This window comes from Pogoniulus pusillus, chromosome Z, assembly GCF_015220805.1.
Source record: "Pogoniulus pusillus isolate bPogPus1 chromosome Z, bPogPus1.pri, whole genome shotgun sequence".
In the NCBI taxonomy this organism is placed as follows: Eukaryota; Metazoa; Chordata; class Aves; order Piciformes; family Lybiidae; genus Pogoniulus; species Pogoniulus pusillus.
Window position 1 is genome coordinate 14,325,961 of NC_087309.1, and position 21,450 is coordinate 14,347,410.

Consider the following 21,450-nt stretch of genomic DNA (forward strand, 5'->3'; position numbering starts at 1 on the left):
TTTGTTCTTTCTTAATAACCTGCCTCGAACTGCATCTTTGGAAAGACTTGGCCCAAGCACTGCCAAGTGAGGCAGAGGATGGGGCATCTTTTCTTACACAACAGTTCTCTTTCAGAGCAGCTCTGCTATGTAACAACGGGCAGGACCAAAGTGTTGTTTCCTGTGAAAGACTGAGCTGTCCCGAGGACAGACAGCTTTTGCTCACACTGCATCCTGAGCACTGCCTTGTCCTGCCTGGTCTTCCCGGGTCACTGCCTCTGTTGGTGATCTGCAGCTGGACTTGGTGCTTCACTTTGTCAAGTCAATGGGAAACAATGCAAGCATTTAAAGAAGGGGGTTTATGTAAATCAGGGGAGCAGGAGAGAGACAGCACATTATCATCTGACCTGATGTCTTCACAGGCACACTTGATGTCAAGCAGCTGTTGCAAGCTGGAACAGTGCTGGATTTACACATCTCGTCCTGCTCCTGCTGTTCTGGTGGTCTTGTCAGGCTCTGCCTGACCATTGTTGTCCCCAGGGCTCATGAGGTGCTTGGGAAATTGCCCAAACCTCTGCTGTGCTGGGACAGAGTTCAGCCAGCTAATTTTTGTGCTGTTTCTACCTGCTGCTCCCTGAAATCTCAAGAGGAGACATTTACTCTTGACTGATTAGCAGAGTAGCAGTAAATGCTAAAGAAAGATACTCAAGTGCCTGATCAGACAGCTTCTGACATTGCAGCATGAGATGAATTTGTGTTTGCGCACTGTTAAAACACCCTCTTAGCCAGATCTGGGTCCTCTCTCATCAATGCCTTCTCACCAAAGCTGCAAGCTGGTTATTGTTTTTATTGCACCCTTTGAGTTTATCTTGGCTGACTGGTGGTTACCTTCTGGGTGCTGCAGCTCCTGGCTTTCCTTCCCCAGAGCCAGAGCATGAGCAGCTGGCTACTGCAGCCTGGAGCAGTCCATGCGGCCAGCCAGGAGAGGGCCCCAGCTCTCTTAGGTCTATCATCATCCATTCCTTACCTAGCTGCCTCTGTACCCTGGCGTGGTGTACCACATGAGGCTGCCTGGTCAGAGAAGCCCCCCGCACTTCCCTGGAACTGCAGCAGATTCCCCCTCCTCCTGTGTCTATGCCAGCAGGTGGTCATGTGGCTCGGCCGTGGCTTTTCAGAGCAGCTGTATGTGCTACTATCTGACCCCTAGGGTCTCCACGAACCCTTGCAGCAGTGGGAAAAGCCCCCGCGTGTCCTTGAATGTTCCACACCAGAGTGTTTCTGGTTACAGCCCAGTAGGGTGGGAGACGCCGGCACCTAGACAGGCTGCCCCGTGCCTCTTTCCCAACGGCACAGGACAGCCATGAGCTAGTTGTGCCTGTGAGGCTGCTGCTGTCCACGTTGCTGGGGCACTGAAGAATCCTAAATGACGTGCTGCCTGGTCCTTTGTGGATGGCACTGGTGTCTGTACCCATGCCTGCCTGACTTTGGTCCCTGTGCCCTGTCAGGGACCTCTGTCCAGCCTTCTTTGCTTCACTGTTGGCATCCTTGAGCCCTGCTGTGTGTGGAGACAGGTGCACATGCATGTGTCAGGTGTGTGTGCAGATACAGATGAGTGTGTGCAGACTGCACACTTGCCAATCTCCTATCAGCTGAGAGCTCCCCAATTAGCCAGAACTGCTGGTAAATGATGGAAAGTGGCTCGGTGAGCACTTGCAGCAGCTCTCTCAGTACCTTCGGGTGTAAGCCATCTGGCCCCAGAGATCTGCGTATGTCTAAGTCATGCACTAACACGTCACCAACCACCTACTGTTGGATCATGAGGCTTCATTCTATTCCCCATCCCGATCTTTCAGCACAAGGGGCTGTGTATGTTGCAAACAACTGGTCTTACTAATGAAGACTAAGGAAAAGGCAGCACTGAGTTCCTCAGCCTTTTTGTTCTTAATCATGATGTTCCTCTGTCCAACTAAGGACAAAGATTCTCCTTAGTCCTCCTCTTGTTGCTAATATATTTGCAGAAGCATTTCCTGTTCTTTCTTAACAGCTGAAACCAGATAAATTCCCAAATGGGCTTTGCCCTTCCTAATTTTCTGCCTGCATAGCTTCACAATAACTTTGTAGTCCTCCCGAGTGCCCTGCCCCTTCTTCCGATGACTTTTCTCCTAAGCAGCAACCAAATGTCTGTATTCAGCCAGGCCAGTCTTCTTCCACAGGAACTCATCTTTCCACAGATGTTCCTGTGCCTTAAAACTTCCCTCTTGGGCAGTGTCCAGCCTTCCTGGACTCCATGGCCCTTCAGGACTGCCTCCCAGGGGACTCTGCCGAGTCAGGCAGCACAAGGAAAAGAGCAGGACAGAACAACAGCATGGACAGGGCAGCACAGTCAGTTGGGAAAGGAGGGGTCTGGACAGGGCGATGGTAGTGGTATGAGGTTCAACAAGGCCAAGTGTCAGGTCCTGCACTTGAGTTACAACAAGCCCAGGCAACACTACAGCCTTGGGGCACGGTGGAAAGTTGGCCAGGAGAAAAGGACCCGAAGGTGCTGTTTGACAGCTGGGTAAACATGAGCCAGCAGTGTGCTCAGCTGGCCAAGGCGGCCAACAGCATCCTGGCCTGTATCAGGAATAATGTGTAGCAAGAGGGAGTAGGGAAGTGATCATGCCCCTTTACTTGGCACTGGTGAGGCCATACCTCAAACATTGTATTCTGCTTTGAGGTCTTATCTATGAGAATAACATAGAACATAGAGAACATATGAGAAGAACATGGAGAGTGTCCAAAGAAGGGCAGCAAGGCAGGTGCAAGGTCTAAAGCTCAAGTTGTGTAAGGAGTGGCTTAAGGCAACTGGGATTGCTTAGCCTGGAGAAAAGGAATCAGAGGGGAGACCTTATCGCTCTGTAGAGGACCTCGTAGTGAGGCGGAGGGCGGTCTCACCTGCCAGGTAGCAAGCGACAGGACAAGAGCAAACAGCCTCAAGTTGTGCCAGGGGTGGCTTCAGTTGGATATTAAGGAAACTGCGTGCACCGAAAGGGCTGCTGCGGGCAGCGGCGAGTCCCCATCCCCGAAAAGCTGTGTAGATGCAGTGCAGAGAGACGCAGACTGGTGGCGGCCTGGCAGCGCTAGGCTAGCGGCTGGACCCCATGGACCTCTTCCAACGCCGGCTCCACCGGGACGCGGCACGGCCGGACGGGACCGCTCCGCCGCTCTCCCCGCCCCTCGCCCCGCCCCTCACGTGGGAGCCGGCCGAGGGGCGGGCCCGGGCCGAGGGCTCGCCCAATGGCACACGAGCGGCGGGGGTGCGGCCACCAATGAGCGGGGGCGGGGCCTCCCCTCCCGGGAGCGGGCAGCTCGCTGGCTGCGGCATCCGCCGGACGGCCGCGCCGGGACCGCGCCCGGGGTCGCAGCGGCGGTGAGCGCCTCCAGCACCCCTCCGCACCGCCACGCCGCGACCCCGCTCCGTTCACTGGGATTCCGCGCCGTGCCCTGGGGCCCGGCGCCGATACTCCGCTCCGCGCCGGGAGCCTTCGCCGGGACCCCGCTTCGCTCACCGGGACCTGGCCCCGGTAGCGCTACCCGCCATCCCGCCCGCCAGCGGGGTCCCGGCGGCTCCCGGAGCGGAGACAGGTAGGTAACGTCAGGGCCCCCGCGACGGGAGGGGCGGATTCGGCGGGACCTGTTGCTGCCCGGTGCTCGCTGCGGGCCGCGGGCTCCGCGGGTTTGCCGCTGCTCGTCGGGGCGGGGGATCCGATGCACTGGGGTCCCCCGAAACGGGGGCAAAAGAGAGGGCTTCCCCGACCCACCACCTGCTTCCCACCCGGCCGCTCACCCCGTTTTGCGGTTCGGGACCTTGCAGCGGGTGCAGGCGGCAGCAAAATCAGGTGGAGAGGGCGCCTGAAGTCACCCGGAGATGTCCCGGGCAAGGGTGATTTGGGCTGGCATGAGGCTATGAGTCTCCCACTGGGTGACATCTCCAGCTTGGCAGGGAGCAGAGTGGGACAGCCGGGGTGTGGTGTGCTGGGAAGAACCCCCAAACAGCAGCTGACCTGGGAGCTGTGGCAGCTTCCAAATCCCACTGGGGCCTTTGGGGTCACCGCTCTCTGGCACCCCCATGGCTGGCCCTGCGAGGCTCAAGCAGCATTTCCCCTCGTGCTGGCAGTGACAGTGGCTGTCTCCCTTCCAGGTGCAGGAGGGAGAAGCGGGGTTCCTGTGTCCCCACTGCTCTGCCGGAGGAGGGGAGGCTGAAAGAAAGCTCTGATCAATCCTTTTCAAAAGCAAAGTGAAGCCCAGAACACAGCCGCGAGCAGCCAAACTGTGACCAGCGCCGCTGTCCTGCTGCCCATCTGTCCCCATCCCCATCCCACTGCCAGCACCATCGCCATCCCCTTTGTCCACTGCCAATGCCAGTGGGTGGGGGCAGCGCGCTCAGTTGCTGCGCTGGCATCCCAAGCGTGGGGCCGAGCTGCGGGCCCTGCTTTTTCCAACGGGACAGTGGCGATGGGGGCTGCTCTCTCCACCGGAGCGGTCGTGGCAATTTCTTTTAACTGTATCATTGCATTGCTCATCCTCATCCTCTTCCTCATCCTCTGCAAGGCATGCAGGACCCCCTCGTGCCCCACGAAGAGCCCAGCTTCTGATGCAGATGAGTCAAGGAATGAAGAGAAGTACCTGCTGCAGCCGTGAGCTGCCTGAGGACTTGAGTACCAGGCTGTGTTGAATGAGTTGCACCAGCCTGGATTGCTGCTCTGGGACTGGTGCGCTGGACCAGGCACTATGAGAGCAGAGGGGTTGCCAACCTGCTTACAGGGCCTGTGAAAAGGGGCACAGGCCTTTGCCTGTCTGTTTTTTGTTGTGTGAAGTCCCTGTGGATGCCCACAGTGACCATGGGGATGAAGAAACAGTGGCTAGGGACATGCTATGGGGATATTTCTGCATGTCCCAGAAGCCAGAAAGCACAGAACGGGCTCTGCTCTCGAGTGCATCCTGTGTTTGGGGATAACTTGTGGGCTCCTTGCTGGGGCTTGTGGCCTGGGCCAAAGGCCACTGTGGCACAGACCTAAGTGGGACCAGCTGATGGCTTGAAATGGTGAGGTAGCAGGGATGGTATGGGCACTTGTCCCTTGATGGGCTGTCTGACGCATGGTGGTATGTGTCCAGGGGCATATGAGCAGCCATGGTTCTGTCAGCAAAGCAAGGTGTTACCAGCCTGGATGTCTTTAGGGGTGGTCCTGGGTGCCATGTTTCCTCTGCCTCAAGAGGGCATTTGGCACCTGACTGCCCTGGCACCCAGTTTAATGAGCCACAAGAGGGTCTGCATGGTCTGTCCATCTGTCCCAGATCTTTTTGTCCATCTTCTCCAGCACTCGCACCAGCACTGCTAGGCAAACAGCCCTCCAGGTGTGTGGCCCTGCCTGCCTTCCTGCCTGCTCCCAGCTGAGGCCAGACAGTCTGGTCTGACCTGCCTGTGGGCACTAAACCTGCCCTTGTTGGCATCCCTATCCCTGCTGAGAGCAGCCACGGATGCATTTTTGCTGAGGAAGTGGGAGATAGGGGGAGGTGAGGACAAACAGCGTGTTGTCTTTCAGCCCCATTGCTCCCCGAGGACCAAAGTGGCTCTCTGAGGAGGTATGCTAGTGGTCTGGCCTATCTTCAAGCCTGGCAGCTGCATTTCCCAACCCTGCCTGTGGCTGCTGTGGGTTTTGGAGGGCTCTGCCTTGCTCATCCTACAGCTGAGCAATAGTCAAGGTTTCTGCTGGCATAGCCATTGCAATAACAGGACAGAGTGGGCTGTGCTGGGAGGGACACAGGCCAGGGTCCCTTCTCAGGCCAGGCCAGGCCTGGCAGAGCCTGCAGTTCCTCCCCGTGTCAGATGTAGCTAATGCACCCTTTGCAGCGTTGGTTTTACTAGACTAATAAACTGATCGTAGGACCAGGCAGTGTTTCTGAGCTCTGCACAGTGCTGACAAATTGGGAGGCAGTGTCTTGCCAGTGCCACAAGGCTAAGGAGTGGCTGCTGTAGGGCTGGTGGCCTACATGCCTGCAGTACTGTGGGCAGTTTGCTGTCTTATGGCAACAAAGGAGTGTCCATTCCTGCATCTGTCTGTGGCTTTTAAATGCTGGGTGGGAAACCTGTCTGCTGGGGGCTGTCAGCAGGGAGCACCCCCCAGGCCTGGTGCTAGAGACACTGGAAAGCTTCCAAGCTATGGCCTTAAGATACAGAGATGTTTGTGAGGGACATGGGTAAGCAGAGGGAGGGGACCTGCCACCACCCCTGCGTGGTGTGACGAGTGCTCCTGGTCCCCAGTCCTGGCAGCTGTGTGCAAGGCTCCAGTGGTGGCAGCCTGTTTCTGCTCATCAGCATGCGGTGAGTCCACCCTGTCTCCTGCTGCCACCACAGCCACGTAGCAGCTAATCCCTCTGCTGTGCCAGAGCAGGGGAAAGGATCTGCAAACCACAGTGTCCAGCTGTTTCTGCAGCCACCAGCAGGGCAAAGGTGGTCAAGCCTCGCGTTGAGACCACTGGGGAGAGGGGAACTGTGAACATCCTGAAGCTGGTGACTGGCAGCTGCTGTGATACATTGGCTGGAGTGATGGCATATCCCCCTCCAACAGCCATGGGTGACCAGGGCTAGGTCCTCAGTCACCTTCTGTCTTAGGCTGCCACCCTAAAAGCCATCAGGCTGTGAGTGCTTGACCCCACAAATGGCTGTGAAGCTGCAGCTCAGTGCTTGTTCTCTATCCACCTGGGACTGGGTGCCATCAAGCTGCAGCCCTGAGATTTCCCTAGGGCTAGTGGAACCAGCCCTCACCTGCCTTTCATAGCACTCTCAGCTGGCACAAGCCTAGCCTAGAGTGGGGAAGAACTGAGGACTTTGCAGCTCTTGGGTACCAAGTGCAGGGAGTCAGCCTGACCCCAGAGACAACTGCATGCCGTTTATTTGTTGGGGCACAAAGGCCAAGTGTTCCCACTGTGCAAAGAGCAGCGTTGTGGGCCCTGGCTTGCATGCTAAGCAGCTGCTGATCAAAGCTGGGTTTGTTAAGCCAGTGGCCCTCGTCAGAGCCACCATTCCCCTCTCTTACTTCCCAGTTTTGCTCTCCGGCTCTCTCACCAGGTCGAGTAACTTGTCCAGCTTTGCGATTTCCACCTCTGGGCCTTTCTTCACCTCCTGGCCTTTCTTTGCCTGTGAAGAGAGTAAGCAGGGCAGAGGTGTGAGTAGAGAGATCTGTGGGGATGGGTAGGGGTCTGGCACAGGGAGGGCTACTGGTCTGCTGTGTCTCAGCTGTCATCCCTTGCCAGGTGCTCATCCATAGTGGGAGGCATCTGCCTGTCTCTGTTTCAAGCCTAAGGTGCCATGAGCTCTGTAAAAAAAACCCATGGGCTGTGGAAGGGCTTGGATAGGGATGGCAGTGGATCTGTTTGTCCACAGTGACACAAACCCACTTCTGCCTCTCTTCCCAGCCTTTCTCAATCTCATAGGACTGGACCAGTCTCTGAGCCCTCCAACTTTTCCTCTAGATTGCAGGGAGATACCAAGTACGCACAACTTCAGGGGAGTGACAGCAATGCAGATGTCCAAACCTCCCCAAAATCATCCCACCATGCCCATCCCATGCTGATGTTCCTTGGCAGAAACGCTCACAGAAGTGGGGAATATTCTTTTTGCACCCAAATAACTTTTCCCAGGGCAAGCAGGTGTGAAGAAGTCAGTCAGGGCTCCAAAATGGGCTGTCCTGCACCTGGGCACACCCTGAGCATCCCCTGAGACAGCACTGTGCCTCTTTGCATGTGGCTGGGCCAACCCCATGGGCAGGTAGGTCAAGCTCTTCCAGCACCTCTTTAAGCCTCCAGCATCGGTGCTACAGCAAACTGTCAGCATCTTGGGATAAATCATGTAGCAGGAGGGAAATAAGCCTGCCCAGTTCAATCCTTGCTTGCTTGGGAGCAGCAGGAGCTTCCAGGTCTGGTGAAGGGTGATGTCTCTGCTAGGGGTACCAGTGCCACCCAATGCTCCAGGCAGTGTCTGCACCTGCTTTAGTCTGCATCATCAGTGCCTTGCTCTCATGATCGCTTGGGGATTTGAGAAAGTGACAACCAGGTTTAGACTCTTTGGGTACATATGTGCCAGACATAGCTGCAGCAGAGGAATTTTCCAGCCTGTGTTCAGCACACCAAGCTGTCCTACAGCCCTCGGGAGTCCTCCAGAACAGTATACATTCAGTTGCTGCATCCTGTCACTCAGTCCTGCCTTCCGTTCTCAGCCTTCCCTTTTGCCAGCCTGCCAGATCTCCCCTTGCCTCTGGATTTGAGGGGACAGGGGGTGGGTGTGGGGGGCTGGTGGTGTCCCTGCTCCACGACTTTCAAGCTCTTCTGTGCCTGACATGGCTCTAGGCAACCTATAAAGCAGATGCCAAGCACAGGTGAGTGGAAGGGCTAGTGTCCAGTCTGGCATGTGGGAAAGTTGGCAGCAGGTCCTGAACCCTGTAGCAGAGCAAGAGGGAACATCAACCAGACTTGCAGGCAGTCTCTGGCAAGCAGCTGTGCTGGCTCCTCCTGGCATTCCCAAGGCACAGCCTCTGCATGGGGATGCTCCTGGAGACCAAGGGAGAAACACACAGTGTCTGAGAAAGGAGGCCACCTGCTTTCTTCTGTCTCCACTTAGAAAAGCTCGTTTCTCTTCCTGCTGAATCAGCTTCTCCAGTGGCCCCATGTGCAGCAGTTACGAAGATGCATCTTCAGCACTGGAAATAAACAGCCAGGCACACCAAAGAGAAAGTTGTAGGGCTGCAGGGGTCTCACTATTTTTCTCTAGCAAACATGGGCATCACTCAAGGTGATGGCTACTGGGGAAGAAGTCCCCAGAGGATCCCCAGGCTACTCCTTCATCCCAACCCAGCACAGATGTTGACAGAGCAGAGATTTCCTCTGCTGCTTGAGGGCACAGCTGGGATAAAAGCAGCCCTTGCTGGGAGGAACACAAACATATGGAAAACCCTGAGCTCCCAAGAAGAGAGCCCCACTCTTGTCCTGAGTGCTTGGATGAGCCAAGTCTGATTTTATTTACCAAGTCCGTTGACTGTGTGCTGCGATGGTGCTGGTTTGCATTAGTGCTGCTAAGTGAGCAGCACCCTTTGTGGTTCTAGTCCGGGCACTGGGAGCAATGTTTGTGTTAATGGCCCACGTCACAGCTGAGCATCTCTCTGAGCGAGAGCATTGGGATAAACACAGCTGCTCAGAGTATTTCAGGACTAAGCTATTTCTGCAGAAAAAGCTGCTTTGCTATCTGACAGCACTCAAAACACTCCCTTTGGCACCCTGCATCACACACAGCACCGTGCCCAAGTCTTTGGGACACGCTAAAGAGGACACTACTTTGCTCAGCCAGGAAAAGGAGAGGCTGAAGCCACATTCCATCAAACTAACTCAGTTTCAAGCCCTTAGGTCTCTCCAGCAATAGAGTCAGGGAGAATCCTTGACAGATGTCTTCCAGGTAGTAATGCCAGTTCCATGAGGGCCACATCTGAACCTTGCTGAAGTCAACAGCCACAGGCAAGGTTCAGCTCCTGATCACTGAGCTGCCCCTAAACCCCTGACTTTTGCACTGGTTCAGCTCCTTTGGTGCTTCTGAGCAAGCTGCAACAAAGCCACATGCCAGCCTGTAATGAGCCGTAACTGAACTAGAGCCCTAATTTAATGCCACATAACCAGGCAAGCAGGATGATACAGGAGAGGAAAATTAAAATGTCCTTTTGGGGGCACTGGAACGGAAAGTTTCCCTTTATTCCTCCATCTGCTTTTCCTGGGGTGCCTGTGCATACAAGCTGGATGGGCTGCTGTGGGCTGGTGACAGCACCACCACAGCACTGCAGCGTCTGCTGGGATGCATGTGGCAGCTTCCTACAGATCCAGGGGATTTGCCTGCATCAAGCTGCTGAGCAGCAGCCCAGTGCAGGGTTCTGCACTTTGGCCACAGCAACCCCAAGCAGCGCTACAGGCTGGGGACAGAGTGGCTGGAGAGCAGCCAGGAGGAAAGGCACCTGGGGGTACTGGTGGATAGTAGCTGAAGATGAGGCAGCAGTGTGCCCAGGTGGCCAAGAGAGCCAATGGCATCCTGGCCTGCATCAGGAACAGTGTGGCCAGTAGGACAAGGGAGGTTATTCTTGCCCTGTACTCAGCACTGGTCAGGCCATACCTTGAGTGCTGTGTCCAGTTCTGGGCCCCTCAATTCAAGAGAGATGTTGAGGTGCTGGAATGTGTCCAGAGAAGGGCAACAAAGCTGGTGAGGGGCCTGGAACACAAACCCTATGAGGACAGGCTGAGGGAGCTGGGCCTGTTTAGGCTGGAGAAGAAGAGGCTCAGGGGTGTCCTCATTGCTGTCTACAACTACCTGAAAGGACATTGTAGCCAGGTAGGGGTTGGTGTCTTCTCCCAGGCAACCAGCAACAGAACAAGGGGACACAGTCTCAAGTTGTACTGGAGGAGATCTAGGCTGGATGTTAGGAGGAAGTTGTTGCCAGAGAGAGGGATTGGCATTGGAATGGGCTGCCCAGGGAGGTGGTGGAATCACCATCCCTGGAGGTGTTGAAGCAAAGCCTGGATGAGGCACTTAGTGCCATGGTCTAGTTGACTGGCTAGGGCTGGGTGCTAGGTTGGACTGGCTGATCTTGGAGGTCTCTTCCAACCTGGCTGATTCTATGATTCTAGAAACAGAGCTGTCAGAATTTCCTGGAGCACATGTGATTCAGGGAAGCATCACCTTCATGCACAGCTGCCAGTGAGCTCTACTTTCTGGTGGATGTCACAACCAGGTGTGAAAAAGGTACTTATGATGCTCTGCCACCTGGCTTGTAGCTGAGCCCATCCTCTGCCTGCATTGCTGTTTAGCTCACATCCAGGGAGGTCACTGGGAGATGAAGGGAGCTAGGGCAAAGAAGCCCCTGCATGGAGCTGACAGATGCAGCAATCTGTCCCTGAGTATCTCATAAAATGGGTACTGGAGTCACTCACAGCAGTGTTTGCATTGATTTTACCATGAACAGTTCTCAGCAGGAGAGCAGAATGCTCTTGGCTGAAACAGTGATGAGGGATTTGTCAGGAAGGCTCATGGAAGGGGTAGAAAAAGTGCTGTGTGGGCATGGGCCACTGACAGTGTGAGCCCCTAGATATGAAATGGGGAAAGACTTCGTTTGTACATATCCCCATGCTGCTGACTGATGCCTAGGCTCCACTGGCTTTCTGGGACAGGAAAACTCAGGCATAAGGCTTCCTGCCTTGCAGACACTGGAAGGCACAAGTGCTGCAGGACACTTGATCATTCTGTCAATCCTAAAGGTGAGTATTGACAAAACAAGTGCAGGTGGAAGGTGACTGAAGTGAAGTCCCAGGGTGAGGACAGAGATTGGACAAGGACAATAATGAGAACAAGGATGAGGTCCTGCTGTTTAAAGACCCTGGAGAGCCAGTCCTCTCCATGCTGGCATACACTGAACTCTACACCCAGGCTCACAGGATGTTAGGAGTTGGAAGGGACCCAAGGAGATCACTGAGTCCAGCCCCCCTGCCAGAGCAGGACAACACTATCTAACACAGATCACAGAGGAACACATCCAGACAGGCCTTGAAATTCTGCAGAGAAGAAGACTCCACAACCTCTCTGGGGAGCCTGTTCAGTGCTCTGTGACCCTTACAGTAGAGAAGTTCCCCCTTGTGTTGAGGCAGAACCTCTTTTGCTGCGACTTACACCCATTGCTCCTTGTCCTATCACAAGGAGCAAGTGAGCGGAGCCTGTCCCCCCCCTCCTGACCAGCCTGCAGATACTTACAAGCATTTATCAAATCCCCTCTAAGTCTTCTCTTCTCCAGACTAAAAAGCCCCAGCTCACCCAGCCTCTTCTCATAAGCCATACCTGATCACCCTCATAGCTCTCCACTGGACCCTCTCCAGCAGATCCCTGTCCCTCTGAAACTGGGGAGCCCAAAAGTGAACACAATATTCAAGATGAGGTCTCACCAGGGCAGAGTAGAGGGGTAGGAGAACCTCCCTTGATCTGCTGGACACACTCATACACCCCAGGATCCCCTTGGCCTTCTTGGCCACCAGTGCACATTGCTGTGCCATGGTTAACTTGTTAGCCACCAGGATCCCAGACCACCAGGATATTCCAGTCCCTCTCCACAGGACTCCTTTCCAGTAGATCACCTCCCAGCCTGTACTGGTGGAGTTTATTATTCCTCCCCAGTACAGGGGAGATACGTGAGTCAGTTTAAATGGGATTCCTTGATCTTGGCTGATGCCTTCATTCCCTAGCTGAACAGTAAGCTGCTGAGTTAATGTAACTGCCATAAAAGCTAAAATGCCTGCACTTTGCACCATTCTTTTTGCTTTTTCTTTTTTCCCCTCCCCTTTCCCCTCATTGGTGGAGTAATCATAAAACATCTGCTGTAAGGTCTTGATTAAACAAAGCAAAACTTATTTATGTTTTAAAGCAGTGAGGAAGCCAACCCTGCCAGTATGAACAGAAAAGTCCTCATAACTTCCCTGGGAGCAGACAGAACACTACTGCCTGCCAAGTCTTGGCCAAGAGGCATGGGCCTGGCTTTGCTCTGCTGTCATCACAGTATCACCAAGGTAGGAAGAGACCTCATAGATCATCAAGTCCAACCCTTTACCACAGAGCTCAAGGCCAGACCATGGCACCAAGTGCCACGTCCAACCTTGCCTTGAACAGCTCCAGGGACGGCGACTCCACCACCTCCCCGGGCAGCCCATTCCAGTGTCCAATGACTCTCTCAGGGAAGAACTTTCTCCTCACCTCCAGCCTAAATCTCCCCTGGCACAGCCTGAGGCTGTGTCCTCTCGTTCTGGTGCTGGGCACCTGAGAGAAGAGAGCAACCTCCTCCTGGCCACAACCACCCCTCAGGTAGTTGTAGACAGCAATAAGGTCACCCCTGAGCCTCCTCTTCTCCAGGCTAAACAATCCCAGCTCCCTCAACCTCTCCTCATAGGGCTGTGCTCAAGGCCTCTCCCCAGCCTTGTCGCCCTTCTCTAGACATGCTCAAGCATCTCAATGTCCCTCCTAAACTGGGGGGGCCCAGAACTGAGCACAGTACTCAAGGTGTGGTCTAACCAGTGCAGAGTACAGGGGCAGAATGACCTCCCTGCTCCTGCTGACCACACCATTGCTGATGCAGGCCAGGATGCCACTGGTTCTCTTGGCCACCTGGGCACACTGCTGGCTCATGTTCAGGCGGGTATCAATCAGTACCCCCAGATCCCTCTCTGTCTGGCTGCTCTCCAGCCACTCCGACCCCAGCCTGTATCTCTGCATGGGGTTGTTGTGGCCAAAGTGCAGCACCCTCCACTTGGAGCTATTGAACTCCATCCCACTGGACTCTGCCCATCTGTCCAAGTGGTCAAGGTCCCGCTGCAGAGCCCTTCTGCCCTCCCACCCAGTCACATCTGCCCCCATCTTGGTGTCATAATGGTGTCATCATGACACCAATAGTGCCAGTCTCTGCTGTTCATGGCAGGATGGGATTTCTGGGCACATCCATGCTAGGCCAGTATCTGGCCACTTTACAAAACAGCCAGGTAACCTAGAATGTTACTTTCCTGTGCAAAAGAGGATTTTGAAAGACGTAAGCTCCAAGAAGCCACCAATGGGGCTTCCCAAACTCGCATTCTTAGTCTCAGTGGGAAGGAGCACACAGCCTGCCATGTCTTCAGAGGTATGTTGTCTCTGGAGAAGACTTTTTCTTGTCCCCTCTGCCTTGCTCAGAGGTAGGTGAAGGTGACACCTGCAGGGTAAGAGCTCCTCCATTAGCAACACACCAATATCAAATCCAGCAAATTCTGTCAGACCAAGGAAACCCAAACTCCTTCATGAACATGGAAAAATACTCCTCACCTTCTCCCTGGGCTGTGAACAAAATATGGAGATATGATATGGCCTGCAGCCATGAAGCCTTCATAAACCTACCCTGTCATAGTCTTATTGCTGTTGCTGTCTTGTTGCTATTATATACCTTTTAAAGCTGGAATTACACTGGCCTGGGGACAGTACTGGTGTCAGGACCACTTCTGGGCTCTCAACATGCCCATTTACATTCACTAGAAACTAGCTTATCATCCACAGAGAGCCCCAAGTTGCCCTTACAGTCTAATTTGACAGCATTGCTCCTGGCCCACAGAAGGATTAGCTGACAGGATAGAGATAAGAACTTAGGCTCATTTTGCTACTGCCTGGAAATAAATGATGCAGGAAATATTCTGCTTGCAGGCAATGAAATAATCAGAAAACTCCAGGGGATGGCTGAGAGGTTCAGGTGTCAGCAACCACAAAGGATCATTGGCCTCAAAGATGCTCATCTTTCCAGCTACAGTTACAGTATCACAGTATCACAGTATCACCAAGGTTGGAAGAGACCTCACAGATCATCAAGTCCAACCCTTTACCACAGTGCCCAAGGCTAGACCATGGCACCAAGTGCCACATCCAAAGTTAAAATCTTTTCTGTTCAGGGCAAGAAGCTCTCCTTGCTCTAGCACATGTTTGACTCAGAGACTTTTGCTGGCATCTTCATCAGACCATGCTGAGGTTCAGAAGGGCAGACAGGTCTCATGGCCCCAGGTGACCTGCCTTTGCTTGATGCATGCTACCGAAGAAGCCACTGGAATGAGAAAAGACACAGCCAGTAAAGGTGCAGCAGCAATATCTGTCAGGCAGGAGGTGCAAACAAAGCTGGACCAGATCAAGAAGGGGCTTAGAATACCACTGGGAATAAACCAGAGGGAGTTGGGTGACAGTCAGGAGACACAGGCAGAGATTACCTGTATCTGAATTGCAGGTACCTTTCCCAGAGCATGCCACAGGGCTGTCTGGCTTATGAATAGCCATGGGAGAGAGAAGAGATAGTCTGATGGGATGGATGGGCTTTGCAGCAGCAGAGAGCTAACAGTGAGCTCAAAACCTCATTCATGGCCATGAAGGAGGACAGCCATCATCACAGCTCTGTCTGCTCTGAAAAAGGCTTTCTCACCCCCTCACAGTTTGCTGGCCAGGAAAAAGAAGTACACACAGGAGGAGCCAAATCCTTCCCTGTGGATTTCAGCAGCTTCCAGTAAAGCTGCAAAACAGTATGGCTTTCACTTTCATGCTTCTTGGTGCCATGGTGTGATCTCTGCTGATTCTCAAGAAGGAGCTCAAGAAAAACTAAACAGTAATCCTCTGAAGCATGTTGTGGCAAGTTGTGCTAGCAGGATTTAATGAAGCATCAACAGTGCCCTCAGAAAGCACCTGCTAGATGGTTTGAGCCAGCTGTGTACCCTGGCTGAGCACAGCAAGCTGCCCAACAGCACAGCCCATCTCATAGTGACTGCTGTGTAGGGCAGGGCCTCACCAAGCCTGAGGGCAGGGGAGAATAAGGAGGGTGCTGGTGGGCACTGCCGGGTACAAGACAGACAATAAAAGGCTCACCTAAAGTTTAAGAAAGACTTAGCACCAAGCTCTTCTGCTTGGGCACTAACCAAGCAATTTGGCTTGCAGCTACCTCGAGTATTTCCTGTTCTTGCTAACTTCAGAGCCATGAGCAACATCTCTTACACACCACTAATTTAGCCACCTAAACATAGCTGTAAGAACACCACACTTAGCAGCCATGCATGAAAACTTCAGTGAGCAAGGCCAAACTGAGCATAGACAGGGCCTGTGGCAATGCCCACAGCTCCTCCAAGCTGGAAATTACAATGACTTATTAACTCCTGAATTTATCCCCGGAGCAGCCACAGAAACCCACCAAAACAATTAAAACCAGTTAGTCTTCTGCTTTTTTTTCCCTCATATCTGACATTTATGGGCTTAAACCAGGAATATGGTCATGATCCTCAGTTCACTTATCATCCAAAAGGTAGCTTTAAAGTGAAGGACAGACTTTAAAGTTGTCCAAAGACAATGGTCTGAAACAGGCCAAATGAGCAAATACTGTTGAACTATGCCCTTCCCCAATGTTGTGATTAGGTATCATCATCATCAGGCTCTCTGCTCCTACCAGGAGGTCACAATGGGGTTTGCCAGCCTGGGTGACAATTTGGCCACACTCTACCTACAAGCAGTGTGTGTGTGTGTGTGCATGAGGTGGAGAACAGCATTGCCTTCGAGCATTTGTTACCCTTGGTCGTCGAGTCAAACCAACAGCAGCCTCCCCAAATGAAACAGCGTGGTGTGAGATGATAAACTCCTCACAAGGTGCATGAAAAAGATTTTCAGTCCTATCAGTTCACAGCTTTAATGCTAAACACTGGGGAAAATGATTGTGTACTCAGTGCACAAGATAATTGCCCTCCTGTGACCCACATGGGTTTTGTAAGATGGATGAAGTGGAGAGAAAAAGTGCAGAAGCTTTTGCCTGCAGCACGGAGGGGTGCTGATAATGCAAACTACCATGGAATAAGGACAGAGGGATGAGATGCTCTTTGCCTCCTTGTTGAGCCTGTCGTTGTCTTCAAGCCCTGGGTGCAGCCCTGCTGAGCTCAGACTCTGCAGTGCTGTCGAGTGCTCATGGATGGGATGGATGACTTTAATTAGTTCTTAGCACTGTGCAGTGGGAAGCACCATTACCCAGAGCCTGCCCACGTGCTGTGTGTTATAGAGGCTTGGGGGAGCATCAGCATTGGATGCCTTAGCTGGGGGATTTCTCAGACCCTGGTGGTCAGGAGAAGGGAAGGGAGAAGTGGATTTTAGTCGAGAGTGTCCATACAAAACACTAGACAGGCAAGTTTCTGATCTTGCTGCACTGCCAGTGCAAACCCTATGAGGAGAGGCTGAGGGAGCTGGGGTTGTGCAGCCTGCAGAAGAGGAGGCTCAGGGGGGACCTCATTGCTGTCTACAACTACCTGAAGGGACATTGTAGCCAGGTGGGGGTTGGTCTCTTCTGCCAGGCAACCAGCAACAGAATAAGGGGACACAGTCTCAAGTTGTGCCGAGGGAAGTATAGGCTGGATGTTAGGAGGTAGCTATTGGCAGAGAGAGTGATTGGCATTGGAATGGGCTGCCCAGGGAGGTGGTGGAGGCACCGTTCCTGGAGGTGTTCAAGAACAACCTGGATGAGGCACTTAGTGCCATGGTCTGGATGACTGGACAGGGCTGGGTGCTAGGTTGGACTGGATGATCTTGGAGGTCTCCTCCAATCTGATTGATTCTATGATTCTATGAAACCCAGACACCACACCTCAATGCAGCCTAAACAATCTCAGAGATACTCAGGCTTCCATAGCTCTTGTGCCTACAACAAGGAGTCATATCTACAGCACCTTTTAACTTGAACTGGCAGCTTTCAGTGGAAGGCTCAGGCAGGCACAGCACCTACAGGCACATACATGAAACACATCCAAAGGGGCAAAATGTCAGCTGCCAGGTAGCCCCCAGTGCCAGCTGGCAAGTTGTACCCTCACCCACCCAGCAACATTTTTTTAATCACCCAGCCTCTCTTTTTATTTTCTTACTTCAGCTTTACCTCGATGTTTTTCCATGACAGCTGAGTGAACTGCTACAGATTGCAGTTTCATAAAAGCAACCAAACACAGATGCAGCTCCTGCAATACTTTGGCATTGGTGTTATCTCACGGAGCCTGGCATCTCGTGAGAAACTGTCTGCAGTTGTTTGTATGATGTATTTTAAAAAGTTGCTATTCTACCTCTTTCTCTGATTATGACTATTAAAAATATATATATTTATCTGAGAACACCTTTTAAAGTGCTCTAACAAGGTCCAGCTGTTTTTTCTCTTTCAACACAGCACCTTCTTTAAAACTTTTGTCATGATAATATTTTCATTACAGCTCACAACGAAATTTGCATAGAATCATAGAATCAACCAGGTTGGAAGAGACCTCCAAGATCAGCCAGTCCAACCTAGCACCCAGCCCTAGCCAGTCAACTAGACCATGGCACTAAGTGCCTCAGCCAGGCTTTTCTTGAACACCTCCAGGGACGGTGACTCCACCACCCCCCTGGGCAGCTCATTCCAATGCCAATCACTCTCTCTGGCAAGAACTTCTTCCTAACATCCAGCCTAGACCTGCCCCAGCACAACTTGAGACTGTGTCCCCTTGTTCTGCTGCTGGTTGCCTGGGAGAAGACACCAACCCCACCTGGCTACAGCCTCCCTTCAGGTAGTTGTAGACAGTAATAAGATCACCCCTGAGCCTCCTCTTCTCCAGGCTAAACACTCCCAGCTCCCTCAGCCTCTCCTCAGAAGGTTTGTGTTCCAGGCCCCTCACCAGCTTTGTTGCCCTTCTCTGGACATGTTTCAGCACCTCAACATCTCTCTTGAATTGAGGAGCCCAGAACTGGACACAGCACTCAAGGTATGGCCTGACCAGTGCTGAGCACAGGGGTAGAATAACCTCCCTTGTCCTACTGGCCACACTGTTCCTGATGCAGGCCAGGATGCCATTGGCTCTCTTGGCCACCTGGACACACTGCTGGCTCATAGGAAATGTGTTGTTCCTTGCTACAAACATGAGAGTGTTTGAATATACTTGATTTTGGGTAAATAAAAGTATATTGGAAACTGAGTTTTGCTCTAAATAGAAGTGAAGGTAGATGCCTTCACTTACAGATGCCCCATACTTAGTAGCATTAAATGACAATGGCATGAAAATGTATTACAACTAATACTGTTCTGCTTATTGAAAGAGCTCAGTCTGCAATCTGATGTCAGGCCACTGTGCTCTCTGCCTCTCTCCTGCTCTTCATGACTGCACTTGAACTCAGAGATGCTCCAGAAATAGCACTAGATATTTCAACCACATGAACATTTGTGTCATCTCGACAGCATATTCTCATGTGTAGATTTCATTTAAATCACAGTGTCACCTGGAGCAGGGCTAGGAGGAGTTAGTCCACCAGTACACCCTGGTCCTTTGTGGGAGCAGCTACTTTTGAATTGCTTCTGACAGATGTTTGTCCAGCACTTGACCCAGTCCTTGAGGTGCCCAGCACAAAGTGCCCTGAGTGTTGGATTGTAATGCTCTGCTCCCATCACCTGCATGGCCATTTCTTTTTAAAACTCCCTGAGATGGTGCTTCCAGCCTATCTCCTGGAGAAGGCTGCAGCATGTCCCTCTCACACACACTGAAATTTTCTCCCTAAGTCTTTTGCTGTCATCTTAGAACCTCAGAGCACTGCCTTCCTTACCCTGCTAACCCAGGACCTCTTTAGGGGTGTGCATCTCCCTGATTTCATCCTTGCCATTACCCTCATTGTTCTTGCTGCTGTCTTCTATCTAATGACCTTCAAGCCTGGTACACCAAATTGGAGCTCAGGCCTTTGCACTGCTAAGTGGTGCAGCAAGGTCAGCTCATGAGCTCTGCTCTCCCCTCTCTTGCCTAATGCTCTGCAGCACAATACCTCTGCTACAGAAGGGCACTACTGGCAAGCAAGATCTTTTTCTGTTCACTTTCCCAATCAGTTATGCCCACATCTCCTTTCCTTCCCCTTCTATTTTGCCTCTATTCTCACCAAAGTGTATCCTGTTTACTTTAGACCACGTCTCCCATTCGCCACAAATTAGATGACTTGCACAGCCTCTTTCCACCTGCTGCACAGAAAACAGACAGACAAATCATAAATGCCACACAAGTATTCCCAAGCCTGGGAATCAGATACACTGTTAGCCTGAACTGTGTGGGACGTCATGCTGAATCGCATCAGTTACGACTGAGTTATGCTGCAGCATGCAAATCAGGGCTTAAAAGAGGTCAGTGAGAAGCTGGAAACAGGATGAGAATGGGAAATCCTGCAGCTGGAGTTGATGCTTTTCCGCAGGATCTGATCCTGTACAGTAGCTGAGAAACCCTTTCCTACCCCACAGAGAGACAAGACTTTCTTAGTTGTAATCCATCACAGTGCCCCTTTTCCCTGCCAGCTCCTGGTTAGCAGCTTTGTTGGTGTCAAGCTCCTTATGAAGATGGGCTTCAAAGTGTGCTGTTTGGTGGAGGATGGCCAGCACTGCTTGCTGGCAGGTGTCTCCTGAGCCCACACTGACGCTGAGGTGGTGTTATGCACTCCCTGTTCATGTTCATAGTGACCCAATGACACTGGATTGCCTATAAGAGTCTGAGTAGGAGCTGTACAGAGAAGAGCTGTATAAAGGGAAGGTCCAAGGACTGTATATCAGCCAGGAAACAGGATAAAACAGCACAGGAGAGAGACAGTAATTTACTGCAAGGCAGCTCAGGGAAGTGGTCCTCTGAGGCACAAGCACCTGTGCACTAACTTGCCTTCCTTCTGAGAGACACTACCAGCAGTAAGCAGATCTGCCCTGATCTGATTAACAAGTGCTTTGCAGGATGCAATCCAGGGCAGACATGAACACTGGCTCCCTGACAGGCATGGAGGCTGGAGTTGTGGATGCTCCTGTCCCATCAGCAGACCCAGATTCCACATGCGCTGGTGGCTTGTTGCTATCCATGTCTTGCTCTGTCCCTGCCACGCAAAAGTATGGAGTTTCCCAGGATCTGCCTGCAGACAAAGATGATGTGCACTGACTAAAATAGCAGATCTGGAGACAGTGTTTGGGTAAGCTGCACAGGCAGGGCACAGTCATTTTAATGACAATCCAATCTTAAGACGCTGATCTGGCTCTGGCCCAAATCTTTGTACTAAGCTCCTTGACATCCTGTTTAGAAAAGCATTATTAAAACCTAATTGCTTCATGCATATATTGCTGTTTTAGTTATAACAGAAGCAGAAGAGACCTGTGAGCAATAATCAATCTTCCTGATGCTAATATATATATCTGAAGAAGGAACTGACCGTGGGAAAAGCCAATCCACTATGATCCATGGAAATCATCCATGGAAATTCCTAGTGGTTGTTCATGTGGTCAGCAGTGTAGTCACAGTGTGGCCAGGAACAGCCTCTCTAAACTGCTCTTTGCTTTGAGTCTTTTACCAGAATCCTGCACCTGAATTAATTTTACATATTTGCTGCTGTGTCTCTGTTGTACCAAAGTGTAATTACTTCAGTGCCATAGACCAGTTAAAACCATCTGCTCAGCTGGCTGCTGAAACTAATGGACTTTGTTTGAACCAGAGTATTGCAAAATAAAGGCAGGTTAGGAAGAAAACAATGTATAAGTCATTACAGTCCTTAAGGTAAGCACTTAGCAAGGTAATTTCTCCATCGCTCAGCGAGTCCCACCAGTACCAAAGATAGAACAAGGTTAATCAGCAGCTGACAGCTTCAGCAAGACAGTGGCCAAGCTGGCAGGAGACCTATCTGACAATTAATTGCAAATTTAAGGACTGAAGGAAACCTGTTAGCAGAGGTTAACAGAAGCTGATTGCACATGCCTAGCACTAAGCAGACAGGCCTGCAACATTAAGAGAACAGCAGTGGTACAAAGCCTGTCACCTTGCTGAAGATGAAAACTTCAACACACCAGCAAACATGGTCTGATACTTGCCCTGCCCTTT

At 52.1% G+C, this 21,450-nt stretch overlaps 2 protein-coding genes across 3 annotated transcripts in view; one reads left to right on the plus strand and one right to left on the minus strand.

The window, feature by feature from the left end:
• The first annotated feature begins 4,233 nt into the window (after nt 1-4,233).
• On the plus strand, nt 4,234-5,910 carry ENHO (energy homeostasis associated). Its single transcript, XM_064140665.1, has one exon. The coding sequence runs from the start codon at nt 4,474-4,476 to the stop codon at nt 4,657-4,659; it is 186 nt and encodes a 61-aa protein (XP_063996735.1). The 5' UTR covers nt 4,234-4,473; the 3' UTR covers nt 4,660-5,910.
• Nucleotides 5,911-6,893: 983 nt separating this feature from the next.
• Nucleotides 6,894-21,450, minus strand: part of DNAI1 (dynein axonemal intermediate chain 1) — a 248,859-nt gene continuing 234,302 nt past the window's right edge. For both annotated transcript variants that reach the window (XM_064140660.1, XM_064140659.1), the window contains one exon: nt 6,894-7,156. In XM_064140660.1, the coding sequence (XP_063996730.1) occupies nt 7,052-7,156 (105 nt within the window). In that variant the 3' untranslated portion in view covers nt 6,894-7,051. The remainder of the gene's footprint in view (nt 7,157-21,450) is intronic.

What these genes read in the sequence shown, in the direction of transcription:
- ENHO (XM_064140665.1), top strand. Translation starts at nt 4,474, where the DNA reads ATGGGGGCTGCTCTCTCCACCGGAGCGGTCGTGGCAATTTCTTTTAAC.